At 41.1% G+C, this 19,777-nt stretch overlaps 1 protein-coding gene across 1 annotated transcript in view; it reads right to left on the bottom strand.

The window, feature by feature from the left end:
* Positions 1–4,166, bottom strand: part of LOC133993328 (TSC22 domain family protein 1-like) — a 41,813-nt gene extending 37,647 nt beyond the window's left edge. The window contains exon 1 of the mRNA XM_062432244.1: positions 754–4,166. Coding sequence (XP_062288228.1) covers positions 754–3,434 — 2,681 coding nt within the window. The 5' untranslated portion in view covers positions 3,435–4,166. The remainder of the gene's footprint in view (positions 1–753) is intronic.
* Between the last annotated feature and the right edge of the window lie 15,611 nt (positions 4,167–19,777).

Below are 19,777 nucleotides of genomic sequence, written 5' to 3'. Positions count from 1 at the left end.
AGAAAGGGAAGTTTTCACCTTGACTAAATTAAATGTAGGCTGTAATGTTTTGTCATCTGTGGAATTTGCTCTATTTCGAGCACAACTGCAGCTATCCGCCTTATTTAATCAAATAAACCGTACAACCTCTGTGCTGTGTCTCCTGCCTTTCAACTACAAAATGTGCTGAGTTGTAATGGCCAGACTGTGCACCCGGCAGAAATTGTGCCCCGTAAGGCAGACAGTCTGGATTTTGAAGCATGAGAGCAGGCAAGCAGGGCCAGACGAGGCGAGGCGAGGCGAGGCTAGGTAAAAATGTCGAATCACTGTGGCCACTTGATAAAGACAAGAGACATCACATCCAGCTGAGCCCTCTGCGCTGTGTCCCGCTGACAGAGGACAGGCAGACCGTGGCAGCCCGGCCACTGTCTGTGAACTATCTGAGATAACAATAACACTCTTCTTCGCTCACAGCTGTGACAGTGACCAGTAAAAACCATCCCGCCACACACACACACACACACACACACACACACACACACACACACACACACACGCACACACGCACACACACACACACACACACACACACACACACACAGAGAGAGAGAATGCTGGTCTTGTCTACAAAATACCAGTTTAATGGCATCGCTCACTGATCCACTTGAAACTCCAGTGCAAATCTATTTCTTACCTGTGCCCGTGTTAAAAAACTCTTTTTAACTTTTAAAAAAAACTGTGTAAATAAACGTTAAGTAAGGAAAATGATCTTACCCATCATCCTCTCCGTCTACGCTCTTGAGACCAGCTGATGCAGTTAAGGCACTGGCGGTGGCGGCGCTGCCCTCGGCTTCTTGACCCTGGCCAGTGTTAGATCCCGATCCGGCCTCTCCTCCAGACAGCTTGGTCATCCCCAGCAGAGCCGACTGGTGCTGGAGGAGCAGCCGCTGGGCGTCCTGCAGCTGAGTGGTGGTGAAGGTGGGCAGGCTAGCGTAGAGGGCGGTGGCCTGGGCGGCGTGAGCCAGGGCTTGGGCAGTGCTCTCTTGGGACAGGCTGATAAACGACGGCTGACTGTGGGGAACACCCTGCGGGGGCATCCGACCACTATTCCCAATGTTGTGGGCTTGCAGCTGGGCCTGGGTGTCACTTTGAGGGTTGGGGGGAGGCACACTTGTTGCAGACACTTGGCTCTGGTGGATTGTAGTGGGCATCTGGGTGCCCAGTCCTGGGTTTTGGATTTGTGTTGGGGGTGACTGTGGCTTCTGCTGCTGGCAATCCAGGTGGGCAGGGTGGCTGTGAGGCTGCTGTCCAAGACCTGTAACTCCAACATGAGAGGTGGTGGCCTGAAGTGAGGGGGGCTGCTGGGGCTGTGAGTGGAGGAGCGCCTGTGACTGTTGTGGGCCTCCCATCATCTGACATGCTCCACTAGCTGGCCCGGAGGGAACCGATCCAGCTTGGTTCATCAGAGGTTGAGAGGCCACCCCCGCCTGGGGGATACCTTGATGCTGCTGGCTGTACTCAGGTGGCCTCACCTGCACCGGGGCTCCTTGAGGGTTAGCGGGTTGCTGCTGTGGCAGAGAGGCATACCCTATCTTGTGCTGCTGCACACCAACTAGGCCCTGTGTGGAGCCTGAGGGCTGATTAGCAACTGCCTGGGCGTAGGTGAGCTGCTGCTGGGATACAGCAGAGAGGGTCTGGTGCCCTGGCATGGGTGCGGGCTGTTGAATGTTTGTGGGGGTCAAGGGGGCCACAGTAGTCTTTACATGTGAATGGGTAAAATCCTGGGGGTGCATGTGAGGTTGGGTTTGCGACACACCCATGTTTAAGCCACTCGGGAGGATTGTTTGAAAGCCCTGAGGTGGGGAAGCGTAATCCTGGGCATGCTGGGGTACTGGGGGTCCCCCAGCCTCTCCGCTGCACACACTCTCAGTATAATGGCTCAATGTACTTATCGTGCTACTCACAGAGCTACCACTTGTGCTTTCCCTCTCTGAGCCCCCAGCAAAGCTCTCAGAGACAAACTGACGCATGCTGAGAGACCCAGCTTCAGATGTAGAGGAGCTGGAAGCCGAGGCTGGAGTGTCCTTGTCGTAGAATTCAGTGCAAGTCCATCGGCCCTTCTTGAAGGGCTCAGAGCTAGAGTCCAGTTTCACCACCCTGAAGCGAGAGCTGGTGGTAGCAATTGCAGGTGCTGGAGCAGAAGTAGATGGTACAGGGGGTGTAGCCACAGCTGTGACAGGGGCACTCGCGGGCTGCAGCACAGCGGATCCAACTCTGCCCTGCATCGCACCGGAGAGTCCCACTCCTCCAGAGGCACTGGCAGCAGCAGCAACAGTAGCAGCAGCAGGGGTCGTAGTAGTCATGGTGATGTTCGAGTTGATGTTTTGTTGTTGCTGAATCATGCCGACATTCGTGGCGGCCATGAGGTTACCCCCACCTCCAACAGCACCACCTCCGCTCCCCCCACTGCTGCTTATCACATTGAGAGGAAAGCCACCGCTGCTACTGCTAGCACTCGTGCTGATTCCCCCTCTCACAGGCACGTTGGCAGAGCTCAACATATTCACATTACTAACACTGCTGGTCTGGGGATTAACTATGCTAACTGTAGTGCCCGTAGCAGAGCTGTGCATTCCTGGGACAGATCCCGGGGCCACAACCCCCACAGGCTGCGCAACGCCACTTGGAGGGGCAGCCTGGGAAACATTCTCCCCCATGTTAGAAGGCATTTTCTGGGTGACACAAGGTAAAGCTCCAGATGTGAGGGCAGATGGGTTGCTCCCAGTCCCGGAGGACAGAGAGTAGGCCTGGACATGGTTAGCATGATGAGGGTGTTGATGGTGATGGTGCACAGTCCCGTTCACCATGTTCAGAGTATGGGGGTGTGAAGGCTGGTTAGGGGAGACAGCTCCAGGGGTCTCCGCCTCATGGAAATTATTCAGCGTCTCCTCTGAGGAGCTCCTCTCGGCTCCGACAATGTCATTTGCACGGGAGAGAGACACATCCAGGATTTCAGAAGAGGACAGATCCTCCGTGTGGGACTCATCCAGGTCGTCATAACTCTCCGTGTCCTCTGCAATACTGTTGTTGGTACTCACAGATATCTGCGCAGGAGTCACACTCGTGATCTGGAAACCGCTCTTCTTTTTCATCTGAGCCCCGGCAGACTGCGCGGGCTGGGGATGTAGATTCAGGCTGTGGGGAGGAGGAGGAGGTGGTTGGTGATGGTGATGATGATGATGAAGGTGGGGACCCGGGGAGGATGAACCAGCAGGAGGTTGGCACTGAATCAACAGGGAGGGTTGATAATCATCGGCGGGGACGTGGCTGTTATTGACCACCGTGGTCGCCGGTGTTGACAGCGCCGTTCCGCCCGTGTTGCTACCCCTCCTGTGAAAGACAGCCGACATCTTTCTGACACTGCCAGAGTCTCCTGCGGGGTCCGGGTGATGCATTTCGAGAGGATCCGTGGGATAGTTGGTCTCTGACAGTGTGCAATAATAAGGGTGCAGTTTGTTAACGGCGCCGTTTTGACAAAACTACGGGCCAACAAAAAATATATATATAAATAAATAAATATTCAAAAGCCAACCAACAACAACAACAACAACAAAAAAAGAAGGAAAAAGAAAGCGTCGTGGCAGGGGTGGCTTCTCTTAAAAATATCAAGCGAAGTTGTGCCAGTATTTCCAGCCTCTCATACACGAACCGGTGATCCTCGATGATCTTCGGTGATCTCCGGTGACAGCTAGCGCGAGCCCGAACGATGTGTAACGTTAGCAACAGCGGGGCTAGCGACAGCCGGTATCCGTTTCTACGTCAATCAAACACAAACTAACATCTTGAAGGTTTTAATCATAAGTAGCTGCAGTGAACACAAAAAGGAGAATAGCTGCCAGCTGTGTGTGTGTGTTGGGGTGTGTGTGTGTGTGTGTGTGTGTGTGTGTGTGTGTGTGTGTGAGTGAGTGTGTGTGTGTGTGTGGTGTGTTGATGCTAGCTAGCTGCCAGTCTCCATCACCGGCTAGCTAAACACAGACTATACTGACTCGTTTTTAGCTCAACGGGAAGAAAAAAAACAACGAAACAAAAGCGACCTTTTCATCCAGTGCACAGCGATGTAAAAAAAAACCCGATCACGATGGCTATAAACTGCGGCGTGTATAAAAGGTTTAATCCATTCCGCTGAATCCTCGGTTTTTTTCTCTTTTTTTTCTTTTTTTAGAGGGGGGCTGGTTTTGCTGTCTCACTGGTGCTTCTCTCTGTGTATGTTGTCTCCTGCTCTGCTGCTGGGACGGGACTGACCGGAGGGGAGGGCTGCTCGGTAATATGGCGACCGCGCATGGTCTGTGCTGCTCCTGCTGCCAGACATAAAGCAGTCTGGGAGAGGAGAGGCGGGGACGAGCATGACGTCAGTGGACACGAAGTCTGACGGAAAGTGCCGAGGAGGGCGCGCCCTCTACAACCAGTAGTACACTGTTAGATAGATAGATAGATAGATAGATAGATAGATAGATAGATAGATAGATAGATAGATAGATAGATAGATAGATAGATAGATAGATAGATAGATAGATAGATAGATAGATAGATAGATAGATAGATAGATAGATAGATAGATAGATAGATAGATAGATAGATAGATAGATAGCAGGGTTGGAAAGGTTTTGGGGAAATGGAATTGGTTACAGATTACTAGTTTCCCTATTTAAAAATGTAATAAGTAATTTAAGTATTTCAATTACTTAGTCAAAGTAATGTAACTTATTACATTTGATAACTTTTTGATAACTTTTCTAATTTATATCATTTATATAATTTATATATATACACACACAGGATATGATTTACACCTCTTTAGGTTAGTGGCTGAAAGTAGGCCTAACAAAGTGCATTTACTTTGGTACTGTAGTGTATGTACAATTCTGAGGTACTTGTACTTTACTTCAGTCCTTCCATTTGATGCTACTTAATACTTCCACTCTACTACATTTCAGAGGGAAAAATTGTAATTTCTACTTTGCTATATTTATTTTACAGCTTCTGTTACTTTTCAGATGAAGATTTGACACAAGGGATAATATAACAAGCTTTTTTATACAACACATGATGAAACCAGTGGTTTCCAACTTTTTTGTCTTTTGACATCTTACAAAAAGCAGTGTGTAGTCTGGGTCACATTTGAGATGTCTTTGAGTTGTTAACAGCGCCACCAAATAGTGATTTTCCCTCTAAACTTCTCACATGGTTTCCTTTCAATAAATATTCAAATGATCCAATATTTCACCAAAAATGAAATCAAAGATTACAGAAAAGTCCAAAAATGAAAACAGATTTGTGTACCAGAACTTTCTTCTTTCCTCTCCCATTAATTATCTCATAACCCCCCAGATTTATCTGCTGACCCTTTAGAGGGGTCCGACCCCTAGGTTGTGAACCACTGGACTAAACTAGCTAACTGTATGTAAAGTAGTCGAAACTAGCTCCACCTCCAGCAGCTACAACAGTAACATGCTGCTCTAACACCGATGCTTCAGTATTAATAATCTAATCATGTCATATATAAAAATATATCAGTCAAAGGGACAAAAAAAGAACTTTTACTGCAATACTGTAAGTATAATCAGCTGCTAATACTTCTGTACTTTTCATGAAGTAGAATTGTTCATGCAGGACTCTTGCTCATAATGGGGTATTTTTACATTGCTGTATTGATATTTTTGACTTTAACAAATGATCAAGTACATTTACCAATACAGTCCCCCACAACTCCATCCTGCTGTTTCCTACACCCATAACTCCTATTTACAGTCTTTTTAGAATCAAATTCCCTCTGTGTTTCCCTTTTGAGCTGTGGTAGAAGTATAATACCAAAAATAACTCTAACATTGAAATGTATCTACTTGATTTGACCCTTTAAGTGCAGTTTTAACTGCCGAGTTACATAATAAACAGATGAATTAGCTCCATCTTGACCAAGCTGCAACAGCAATACAATAATATAACATACACAGTATGTACCCATTCTTCACAATAAATACTACTTTTTACACTTTTTTAAACTTTACTCTGTACTTGACTGATTGGATTTTTACATTGTGATGTTTCTACTTTTACATAAGTGAATGCTTCTTCCACCTCTGCCACCTTACAGTGAGAGTGCTCAGTTACACTGTACCTCAGTAGTGTTTAATTGCTGCCCAATGGAAAGCCAAATCATATAGGCCGTAAATACACAATCAGGCTCCTGTTGTGGTTTGAGCAAAACATCAACATCACAACAGTGTCACTGAAACAAAGGTAGACAGAGAGGTGCTAGATCTCTCTGCAGACACAGGTGGTAACTACACTGAAGGATTATTCTACACACAGGTACTGTTTGGGGCCTCTCTCTCCCCCCCCCCCCTCTCTCTCTCTCTCTCTCTCTCTCTCTCTCTCTCTCTCTCTCTCTCTCTCTCTCTCTCTCTCTCTCTCTCTCTCTCTCCTCTCTCTCTCTCCTCTCTCTCTCTATCTCTATCTTTGGTGTGTTTCTATGTACGATAGAGAGAGGTAGAGAGGCTGAGAGAGAATGTACACATTTGTTGGCCTGTAATGTTGCCCCACTGTGGGTCAATGAACTCCAGCATTAAAATAGTCAAGCATCTCCATTTTATGTGTTCTGGTGTTTTCTGTTCATCTCTACTCTAATAACAATTATTTTCTCTTCTCTTCCGGTATGGAAAGGTATCCAGAGAGTTCAAGTTCAGATGAAAAAAACAAAATAGTTTAGATATGTAAATAAATTCAACTAAATAGCCTCTCAGTAGCAGGAGGAATGACTGAACTCTACTGATGCTTCAGACATGAGAGACCACAATGAAAATGTACAGTAAAGTCTAAAATGTATTGCTATAGGCCTTGTTTAGGGTTTTGTAGATGCAGTATATATCCAGCAAGCTCATTAATATTTACAAATGTATAGTCATTGTTGTTTAAGGAAGTAAAAGCTCACAAGACTCATTCACATACTTATAGGTATTAGAGGAAATATGCAGGAGCTTTAATGCACCTTGAGCTCTCTATGTTGTGTCTATTAGAGCTTTGCATATTTTATGACTGTATGTACCCAAGATTTATGTCTGTAAAGATGTTTTGTTCAGTTTTACCGTCTGAGAAAAACTGTAAACCATTTGATTATCTGTGAAAGTGTTGCACAGATGAGAGTCGGGGAAGGAAATGACTGAAACAGAGAGAGAGAGGAGGAGTTGAAGTTACTAATACAGAGAGCAGCGGTTGGTGAAGGAGGCGGAGGAACGAGAAGAGAGAGAAGAGAGGGGTGGGGATGGACTGTCAGGCAAGCAGACAGGCTATATCTATCGATACAAATGATAGAGGACGAGAGACAGCAGGAGCCGAGTGCAGTGTAAGCGTCTGGTGCTGTCAGCAGCTTTAAATCACACTGGCACCCCGCAACAAAAAAACACACAGCACTATTGTGCCGCTGCCCTAACAATAATGCTCAATTTATACTCTGGACCCTGCATTCATTTTGTAAACACTCTGTTCTGTTCTGAGTGAAAGTGATAATCCACAATGTATTCATTAAAAAAATAGTTTTATGCTCGCTGAAGCTGATTAAAAGCCGTGGGATGTGTCTTGTGTTGGTAGTTTACAATTTAATTCAAGAACAACTTGGCAGTTTGGGTTGGCTGTAGCTCAAGTGGAGGAGGGCTGGTGGTTCAGTCGCCAGCTCCTCCTGTCTACATGTCCTTGAGCAACACATTGACACCCAAATCTCTCATGAATGTAAGTCACTTTGGATAAAAGTGTATGGGTATGTGGTTAGCATAGCTATGTAGATGAATACAAGAGAGTCACAAAAATTTTAATTGTATCATTACTGTCCTCACTGACTGTGGTTACAGCAGACAGTTTTTTCTTGTGAATCAAAATGAAAGTTCCCATGAAAGTTGCCAAATAAAATAATTCCAGGTTTCCTGTTTCCAAGAGATTTTTCTTTTGGAATAAGGTAGTTTATTCCAGAGGAGTTATCTTTTTCTGATTATGCCCTAATCAGATCAGTATGACATTTATTGCTCAAGTATGTCCACATATCCAAGGATCTTTGACTCTGGATGTCAGCTGTATATCTCTCAGTGTACATACATGCATGGCCAAAACAAACCTAATAAAGGGTTTCATGTAAACAACTGTTTGATTATCAAGTGATTTCTTGGTTCCTCAGCATGTTTGTTTCTACTGTATGCGGTATGATATAAGATGATATCTATCTCATTTATCATGGCTAAGTAGAGGAACAACAGAAAGCCACAAAAAGTCTAATTTTATCATTACTGTCTTTACTGATTACAGCCAATCTTTTTCTTTTATGAAAGAAAGTAACTGTGAAAGTTGCCAAATAAAACAATTCCAGGTTTCCTGTTCACAAGCTTCTCAGTCAGTATAAAGAAATGTGCCTAGACAAAAACTTAAATGTGTCTTTTACATGCATTTCCACTGAATTCAAAAGAGAATAAAGCAGTTTATTTTAAAGGAGTTTTTTTGTGATTTTGTTAGATCAGGATCAAGCAGCGGTGCAGCTGTATACTTACATGCAGGGCTAAAACAAACATACAGAAAGAAACCAACTGACATACACATATTATACGCAATCAAGATTAATAATGTAATAAAATGTTTTATGTAAACACAGCAAATGTTTGATTAACAATTATTTTCTGGGAACTACAGATCAAAGTATTATAACTGTTGTCAGCATGCAGGTTTCTATTGTATGTGTGTTACAAGATGATATCTGCCTCAGTTGCCTTGTTTAGGTTACAGTTACAATTACTGTGGCCTGCTGAAGGTCAGGTAGTTGTGAGTTGTGGATCTGTCCGAGCAGCACGGTGATGACGATGGTGAAACCAACCTAAATTCTTGAAACAACAGAGGCTTTGGTCGTAGAGTGCATTGGGCCGTGCCCAGTGATGCGGGGCAGGGTGTCTGTGCCTCTGTCTGCGGCTTGTGTCCACTGAGCCTCCCTACGCTGAATGGTGTCCAAAATAGATGCTGGCTTTATTGTTATTGGACCGCCCTCCCAGCAGAATATCACAGTGTGTGATTTACTAGATGTTTAAATACCCAGGCCAACCACATTCATTCATTCATGAGTTTGTCTTCCCACACATACTGCAGTCTACCAAAACCAGTGCAACTGTCTGACACTGTAACAAAGGAAGAAGAAACATTATGAATTATAAAAGCCAGTGTAAGATCTGTTAGAACAGACTAGACGCCTCAGTTAGAAAATCCTGCTTTATATGTTCAGTTCAACACATTTATACCTACTGGATTCCTCACAGGCAGAGCAAAAACATAAATCATATTTGTAGTTTTAACATCCAATCACAGGCTTATTTATGAATAAATTCCTCACTACAGTTTTACAAGAACACTTCAACCAAAAAGCACCATTAAAAATCCAGATATTTCAGCTATGAAAAAAGCTGTGACGTTCATTTTCTTGCTCACAAGAGGACATGTTTTTTTGAAAGTGCAACAAAATATTGATGCTACAATCAGTATTGTCATCAAGTAAGTCATACCAGCTGTTTTTCTTTCCAGGTAAATGTCAAATGGAAATCCACAGAGTCAGGAATGTATAGTCTTACACATAACCTTTCCGTGTTTGTTTTTGTCTTCAAGTTGAATGGGGGTGATGGCCCCGAGGACATGTTCTCTCCTTATGTACAACAACATATTGTACATACCTGTGACACTCAGTCCACTGCCTTGTTAATCTCTGACTGCCTCATCAGTGAAATTTGAACACCATCAAAACAAATCAATAAAGAGTTGGCACTAATGAAGTATGTTCACATCTTGAAATAGTATAGAATAGTGTCTACTTCGAATGAGGATACACAGTGAGGTTTTACTGCAGTTTAGTAGGTATTTTGTGAGGTATTTACCAGAAATGAGTGTGTACATAATAAATACATTTAAATCATTAGGCACTTAAACGTTTATTTTTTCAAAGCAAGAATTGCAAAAAAGAGGAAATATTGCCTTCAAGATTAAAATGTTTCACATAAATGGTACTTTTAATGTTAAAAAGACGCAGCGTTATAAAAAAAAGGTTGTGTATTCGTTATTGCATTAAGAGACAGCACACAGTCAACACAATGAATTAATCAAAACAGTAACCTTAGATCTGCTTGCCTGACTGATGAGTGAAAGGGAAACCTGAGTAATACTGTATTTAATAATGAAGGAGAGAATCTAAGATGGTTCAGACTTCCAGCATTAAGAGCTCATGTCCAAATCGACAGAACAAACCTTTTGTAAAAACTGGTTTAAATAACAAGACCACGTTGCCACGAGGGAAGGTGACACATTTACAAAAGGAGTTTGTGAAATTGAGGAACAGAAAAATATGTATTTGTAGGTGAATTATTTTGTGATTTATATTTAAATGAAGGTTTCTCACAGCACAATTATTTTAGTAATCTTAATGATTATGTACACAAACCTGATTTAAGTAAAAACTAAAATAAGTGAAGAATTACATTATTCAATTAAACTTTGCATGTAAGACTTTCTCAACAGTTTGTAGCCCTGTAATCTCCACTCGGGCTCATGTTGTCATGCTTTACAAGTTAGATAGAAAAAGATAAAAATAGAAATATATATGTTAGATATCTTCCACAGTGCTGAGTGCTTATGAAGTGTCTTTAAGATGTAAACACTTTCCCCACCTCCCATAAAATTATATATTCATTTAAAGAAGACCTTTGATTATAGCACCCCCATCAGGTTGACCAGTGCTAGTGTCAAATATTGAGACTTAAAATGGATCCAGTTTCAGTCTGACACACACACACACACACACACACACACACACACACACACACACACACACACACACACACACACACACACACACACACACACACAGGTGATGAGTAATCTCTAATCTCACATATGTTGAACAAAACAGCATCTGTCTACACTGTGCAGCTGGAAACAGATGGAAGATACCTCAAAGACGCAGCTTCAGTTTTTGAATGTAAACAAAATATTTGAGAGTTTTCAGGGGGAGTCTCAGTATGCCAATTAATTAATCCTGTGGAGCATTAAGGGTCCGTGAATCCTTTGGTCATTCAATTTTCTTTTCAGGAATGAGTATTGAAAAAAACCCAAAAAAGAGTGGTTATTTGATTTTCGGTTTAAAATACAAACGATTAAATTGAAATACAAGCTGTTTTTCTCCTTCCTGGTCAAAAAGGGATGAGCAGAAATGTTTAAATGGTTTGATTTTATTTTTATATTTAGATTAATAAAAAATAAAATCACTGTCAAACAGAAATTAAAAGGACCTGTTTTCTCATATTCTGAGACCGGATGTCGTCATCAAGGCAAGAGCGCAATTTATATGTATTTAGCTTTGTTAATGTTATGACACATAGTTTCACATTTTAGGCAGTACAATGTGATACAAACCAATTCAATGCTAAACTGTTTTTAAAGCTTTAAGACTCCAGCTCTGGTTGTGACCCTGTGAGAGCATGGGTCAGCTTTGAGTTATTATAATGGTGCTGTAATGATGTATCGCACTGCATTGCCTTTTTCTTCCCCTAGCTGGCCTTTGTTCGCCTCTCAAGGTTAATACCTAAAATGTAATAACAGAGAAGCATGTAAGAAATGAAGTAAAGATTACTTGCACTTAATAAAGAGCACCATTGCATTCAACAAATAAAAAATCTAAGATGTTTTCTCATAATAGTGACCTGTATATTATAAGATTAAAACAGGCCAGTTGTTTCCATTGAGACAGTATCTGAGTCGTCCTTATTTCAATGCATTAGGAGTGTTGGTATATGTTTTACTTTGGAACACAACAGGGTTAAGCAGATTTTTAGAACAAACTTCAAGATAAAAATAGCAATTATAATACTCTCCTTGATGATTTCAGTAGCTTAAATGTTAAATAAATATCACTATAATGAATCTCTTCATGGTCTAATCCAGATCTGTATCTCCAGCTGAGCTCCCGTTCTTATACCAGATAGATGCCTAAAATTGCAACTGCAGCTAATTGTCACAAGGTTACTCCCCTACAAGTAATTAGATTACTTATCATTTATCATCAACAGGTTTCATCTATTAAAAATGATGGTGTGACTGTGTCTGGGGGTGTTTTCTTGGTCCCCTCGTTAGAAACATGAGCACCAGTGTGAGGCTTGTGTGCTCTGTTTTGATGGACACTTCCATCAGGATAATGTGCCACATCACAAAGCGCTCATCATCTAAGCAGGAACGTGATGGACAGTCTGCAGATGTCAGCACAGTAAAGGACCTTTTGAATGAAGTGAAACTGGAGCACTTTAAAGATATGTACCTTTATCCACGAGTGACCTTTTCCTGAATATTAATGAATTCATACATTCAGAAGACTCAACAAGAAGGTAACCCTAGAATCAACTCGGTATAGATGACAACTTCAGACAAACATAATGAATGTTGTACATTTGTTCTGGTTGTTACTATAAATACTATTTAGCAGAGTAATGATTTATAATATGAGCTGAGATGAAGGAGATGTGGGAATTAGGAATAAGACATTGTAGTTATTTCCATGTCATCTACTTATTTCTCTTTCTCTTTACTGACAAAACCAAACTCATTATTTTGGTTTTGCAATCAAGGTGCATGAAAAGACTGGAAAAGCAGACTGAATTTTGCAATATTTTTTAATGCAATGCATATCATAAGAATGACATCCCTTAGCTGGAACATAACATTATTTGTATTCATTCAGGAAACCTCAAACTACAGGTTTTAAATTCCTTTTCTGTGAGGAAAAATTCTGTCAGATGTCATTTTCCTTTTTGGCTTCCTGCTTTAAAGTCTGTATCTGCCAAATGGGAGCTGCCATGGCAACAGCTCTTCAACTGACTGTGAGGGACTTACTGTACTGCAGAAATAATAACAAAGGTTTATACTATATTAATGCAAAAACATGCCAGGTACTGCAGAAATGATCCACTCAGTGAGATAACGACTTGATCAGGCAATCAGAATAATAGAAATGTTTTTTGTTTATGAAGATTTGATTTTGTTGATGGACACAGTCTGTGTGCTGGAATTTAATTCAAGGGTAGGTATATCACCGTGGCCTGGCCCTGAAATATACCCAGACTGTGGGCAAAAAAAAGCCTACCTCAAAGGGAGGATGACCTTGAGGGGAAAACCAAAACCCTCAGCCAGTCGGTGCCAAGTTCATTTTATCCCCGATGAAAAGGGATTTCTGAATCGTTCAAAGGGCAGAGAGCTGATGAAGGAGCTTCACAGATCTGTATAGGTCAAAAATGGATAATAAGAGGAAGTTCAGTGTCTCACACACACACACGCGCACACACACACACACACACACACACACACACACACACACACACACACACACACACACACACACACACACAATCAGACCCTGGTCATTTTAGGGGACATTACATAGACTTAACTTAACCTTAACATTATTTTTATATTTTATTTTCCTTATGGTATATGACTTTTATAATGGAAGATTTTACTTTGACTTACTCTGCCCTTGTGCCCCTCATAACATACAGAGAGCTGTGTTTGAACTTAAATCTAACTTCAACCACTGACCCAAATAACAACTTTTTCCCAATTGGGGACACAGCTTTTGTACCTATATGGGTAAGCTGTCCCCAATTAACTGGTCTCAAGGTTGAAATGTGTCCCCAAATGTAGCCTATGACAAACCACACACACACGCGTACACACACACACACACACACACACACACACACACACACACACACACACACACACACACACACACACACACACACACTTTCAACACATTCCAATGATACTGATAAACTGAAGCCAGCAGCTGGGACACTTTGGAGGCCGTGTCTCAGTGCAGATGAGGGATTTTCTCTGTGTAAAGCTTTATGTGAATGTGCTGATAGCCGGTCAGCTGACAGCAGAAACTCAGATTTCTCTGAGAGAGAAAAACTCAAAGATCCATTTGGAGCACAGGAAGTCATGTTACTCTGTAGACCAGTTCCAAAACTCCCTGCTGCCTATTGTTATCAAAAAATGCATCATAATTGTCACATCCGCCAAGGACAATACATGTACAGGATTTTTACAGGAATCGGAGTGTTCACTCTCAACTTAAGTGTGCAGGTTTTAACCCAAGCAGAAACTTAACTAGCTGTACACTGGCTCTTTTTGATCTTTGTTGAGAGCATGGGCGTCACTGCCATTATATGATGGTGGGACAAGTCCCATCCACGTTAAAATTATTAGTTAATACTTTTACCATGTTGATAATCAATCTGTCCACTCAGCGCTGTTTTCAGAGTGCTGTGTCAGGGCTTTATTATCAAACCCACTCTGCTTGCTTGAGTGAGTTTGAGACATTTCGGAGAGACATTTTCACTACTACCTTACACCTGGGCAGACACTCATATTCTCACATATAGCATACACACCATGGATTTGTTTTGTTATGCCGCCAACTGAATCTTCAGCAGTGTTTCCCCCTCTGGCCTCACCCGCAAGTTCCTGCTTGGCCCATACACTTTACATTGTGATGACATCACTGGTTTTAAAATCACTTTTCCTGGTTTGATGAAAGATTTATACATATAACACCGCCACAGATCAAAAAGTCATAATAGAAAGAGTCATAATCGACCTTGCCCTGCTGTTGGGTGTCCTGTCTCACACATATACACACAAGTGTTCGTTGATGATGCTCAGATGTCAGGTAGCTGAGTTAAGGTGGGTTACACACTCTCACAACAAAATGTTTTAGGAAATCTTCACCGGAAAATAAGCTTGGTATTTAACTAAATGTTCATACTTTGTTCACCTGTTGCTCATAGTCCCGACACTGACTGAGAGCAGCTTCATTGTTCACTTAAGTGTTACGATAGCAATATAGAGTTGAGTTCTCTGTTAGCTGATTGGTTACAGTGCACGTTCTAGAATTATAATGTAGCTGATTGGTTACAGTGCATATTCTAGAATTGTAATGTAGCTGATTGGCTACAGTGCATGTAGAATTATAATATAGCTGGTTCGAACTTGGTATTTGATCTTTAGTGTTCCTGTTTTCTGTTGGCCTGTCAGCAAGAACATAATCTTAAAAAGGAAGCATAAGTGCCTAGTTTTTATTTGATTGTTACTGTGGAATAAACTGGTCTATCTTTTGGCTGACAGTCTCTTGGTTTGATATCAATTACTCCCCCAGACAACATGGACTTAAGGAGGTTTTTTTTCTTTTTTCTTTTTTCTTCTTCAAATAACCTTACTTTCAGTTAACTAAAAGCTAAATCCCTTATGGACAGGGGCTCTCCATTTTGACAAATAATTGACTGATACTCTCCACTTTACCCATTGATTAGATATCATTAAAAAAATAAATTGCAATTACATGCAAGCATAAAGAGAACCTCAAATTTAAATAAACAATGATTGGTTATTACTAGTAGATATGGCTCAATTTCTGTACTTTCAGATTTTCAGTATCCTCAGATGTGTGATATGATGCCAAACACTTCCTCTAGATGTAATTACAAAATGTACCCATTATTTGTCTTGTGCTAATATAGCCATATCAAAGTATTATAACCAGAATACAGGAAAAGGCATCCTCTTTGTTAAAAAATATCCTTGGGAAAAATCCTCAGACACCCCCCATGTAATGTTGTCCCACCCGCATGCCAACGCCCATGGTTAAGAGTCTTAAACCTGCACAAATGACAGCCTCCAAGTTGTTTTAGCTGTTTTTATCGCCTTGCTGTTTAGTAGGGTGTTAAACAGGATGGTGCAGGAGGACAGACCATGAGGTCATTACAGGTTTAACACCATCGGAGCATGAATTAATGTTCTCAGGAAATTTCATGACCTTCTTTCTATTAGACCATTATGTGTTGCATGTAAAACAGACATTTTGGCCTGATGGTGATGCTGTTAGATTTGGAAAGGAAAGAGATCAACTTCTGGGGAGCATTTAAGTGCTTTTTACATTTCACGGCAATTTATCCACTAGTTCTGGTATTTCTTTTGTTAAGATTTAAATTTAATGTAACTCAGATGATGGCACCAGAGGAAAGGTCAGTGTGTCTGAAAAGAAGTGGGATTAATTTGTTTGGTGCCTTAAACTGCTTCAACTATAGGATGGCTCCTTTGTCATTTGAGTAAAAAATGACTTGTGCAACCTGCAGAGATAATCAACCATGGCATTAAAGATGTGTGTGCAGGACTGCAACTTCTGTGTCCCATGTTTAATTTTCATGTGTACATCACCTCACAGGAAACACATCATACAGACAAGAAAAGCTACTGATACTTTGCAGTGTGTAGAAATTGTAATCTTTATATGCTGTTGTTTCATTCATTCATGTATCCATTCATTCATTCACAATAACAGCTTCATGTCCAGTTCTAATAGCCATCCACAAGGTGGCAATACATTCATATATCAGCTGGAGAGTTAAAGGGCTTCAAAATGTTCTTTCCTTTACAAACAGCTCTTCACTCAGACAGTGGTTTAGTCAAAGCAGCAGGATTCACTGAGCCAGTAAAAATATAAGCTTTTGCCCATTGCAGTATTATATTTATATAAACCAAATATTTCAGGAGGATGACATCCACATCCCAACCTCAAAAACATCACATTGGTTTGTAATGTTGTGTGTTCTTTCAGGGTTTGAGCAGAGTGGCCAGGCCAGCTTATTTATAGTACAGGAGATGTAACTTTCTGAGGTAGTGAAACTTCACTTGATCCCTATTTTCTGAGATGTTATACTTTTATTGTACTTATTTCTAATAAGTATGGTGAGTGGTTACTTCATAGATCCAGATGTTTCCTCCAAATCAAACAATAAGCTGATAGAAACGTGTTTATCCAGCAGTATAAACAGTCAGACCCAGCACTAAATGGACTCACTACAGCAACAAAATACTGCTTACATGTTAAAGTATCAAGTTTTTTGATACTCTCTTCTCGTCAATACTTGTTTACCAGGACTTGTTTACTTGGAAGATTTACGTCATCTGACCACTTAAATAAGTAAATGAGACACAAACACATTCATCTCTGTCAAAGAGGTACGGTACTGCAATAATAAAGTAATCCATCATATGTGTTTCAATGTTTATTCAAGCAGAAAAATAACAGATTTTCATTGTTATTCAGGAAGCATTTTAACTGACTAGCAGACTGCAGTCTTAGTTTCATGATTGTACATCAAACTGTGTCGAGATGATGAGAATGAATGATTTAATGGTAAATGACTCAGATTAGCTCAAATAATAACATTAAATCTTGATTTTCTTTATCTTACAAAAACGTTAATCAGTTGTGTTGACTACAGATAGTACACAATATATATTTACTTCCACTGAACTTTAAGTATGGGGGAACAATGTGTGTGTTTATATACTCATTATTGTCCTAAATATTTGATAATTACAGATGCAGTGCGGTTTGCAAATTCACTAATTACATTTCAGTCACAATCTAATAATTCATGCTAACAAGTTTGAAAGCTAATCTAGATTTACTAAATACATGATTTGTTTGGTGAGATAATGAGTGCAGAGCTGAGCTGGATCACGTCTCCATACGATTCATAACAACAGCAACTTCAAGTCACAGTGAAACGGCTTCAGACTCTTCAGACATCATTTGTTAACATCAAAGCTGCAGAATTTATTAGCAGATTAAGTAAAGTGGGTGAATGATGTAAACAAAAAAATATAAGTGTGTAAAGAATTGTACCTGTGTAAGTGTGACCTTTTAGTGGAGGAAGAAACCTGTCAGTGTTGAGTGTGAAGCCTCTTGGTTTTCTTTAATATTTTTTTTTTTGATACAGGTCAGTAGGTCGATAGTTGTGATTATGATCAACTTGCTCCCAAAGTCAGAGGATCAAAACTCAAACACACAATGAAATTCAATGTTATCATCAGACATTTTTAAGCTGTTTCACACAGTAAATCTTTACGCTCTGACTGGAAACCTCATTCAACATGAGTTGTGTTCAAAACTGACTCGACAGACACCTGATGGTATTTTACAGATCCATCATAGCATCAGTCATCACCTTCTCACCCATCTGTAAATGTGGGAATTCAAAATGTAGAAAACAGGAATCAGCTCTGAAACATTGTCAGGGCAGCGAGTAAAATCATTGGTGAACAGCAGCCTCCTCTGTTTATTACATGACATTTAAAACAGATAAATAAGGCAGATAAACTCAATCCACGCTATCAAATCCAGACCATCCTCTCCGGAAAGAATTTGGCCCTCTGGTCCGAGATGCAAGCTTTCAAAAACTCAACCCAACAGGTTCAGGTTTTCATTTATCTTCTGTGCAAAAGTGCTCTTAATTATAATACATTATACTCTGCCTCTTGATTCCTCACACAGCTGTTTTACTGGCTTGTGACATACCTCCTTATTGTCTGAATTGCATGTAGAGCTTTAAATGTCTTATTTTCTTCGTGTGGTTTTATTGTGTTCATGTTTTTGACTGATGCAGACAGTACGGAAGATTATAGGGATAAAATATCATATGTCCGGTCTACTTATACCCTCAAGCAAGTCAATAGGATCGTAACTGACTCATCCCGTGTTCTTCATGCTGAGTAACAGCTACTAACCTCTGGTAGGAGGTTCAGAGTCTTTTGTAGCAGACTTAATAGATTAATTTAATTATATTTATCCCAGTGTTAATACACCTTGTAAATAGTAGTAGATAAGGCCAGGATTAGCACTGTACTTTTAGAACCTTGGTATATTATTTATTAACACCTCTGTATATTTTCTGTATGTGAAATGGGGTTTTAGAAATGTGCTTGTTATTTAATAACTCATCTGTATTTTTTCCCATATATGAAATTTTGTCTTTTTATGGCTGCAGCCTGGGTGAAGAACCCAAGAGTTTAAGAGATTTATACTGCCTTGGTTTAAAAAGTATTTCTTCTTGTGGGACATCAGTGAAGAAATGATCACACAGCTGATGAGTAGCCGTAAAGGTTTATTTGACTGGTGGTGATGGACACTCAGAGGACAAATGCTGCCCTCTTGTGGAGATAAAACATGATGAAACATAAATGAAGTGTTGAATCCATCATAACTGCCACTTTTTCAGGCTCTGCAGGTCTTTTTGAACATGTGAGTGAAGAAACAGGTGCTGCTACGCATTACATACTTTTTATACTGTGCATTTGCATATTTCTTGTCAATATGTGTTAATTATGTCGTGCCCTCCACTTCTGCCTCCTACAGTATCTTGCAGTCTCTGTCTGTCTGTCTGTCTGTCTGTCTGTCTGTCTGTCTGTCTGTCTGTCTGTCTGTCTGTCTGTCTGTCTGTCTGTCTGTCTGTCTGTCTGTCTGTCTGTCTGTCTGTCTGTCTGTCTGTCTGTCTGTCTGTCTGTCTGTCTGTCTGTCCCCCCCCGGTGTCCAGGAGTCAGGCCACCAGCTGCCATCAATCATCATTAGTCCGGCATATTTATAGGCCGACCTGGTTCTGCCTACACCTCATTGCTGGATCGTAGACTCTGGTAACACAGTCAGTCATGTCTCTAGTCCTTTTTGAATCCTGGTTGCTTGATAGCTACATTTAGTTTAGTCCTGTTTCTCTGTGTTTGCAGTTTTGCCTCCGCCTGACTCCAGCCCTCCTGTCTCCTTAGTCTTCCCCATCGACTCAGTACTTCTCCCCCCTCTGCCTGGCTTCCCTCAGCATTCCCTGTGCCCTGCTTGGTCCAG

Source organism: Scomber scombrus, chromosome 13, assembly GCF_963691925.1.
Source record: "Scomber scombrus chromosome 13, fScoSco1.1, whole genome shotgun sequence".
Lineage (NCBI taxonomy): Eukaryota > Metazoa > Chordata > Actinopteri > Scombriformes > Scombridae > Scomber > Scomber scombrus.
This window is presented reverse-complemented; position numbering and strand designations above follow the sequence as displayed.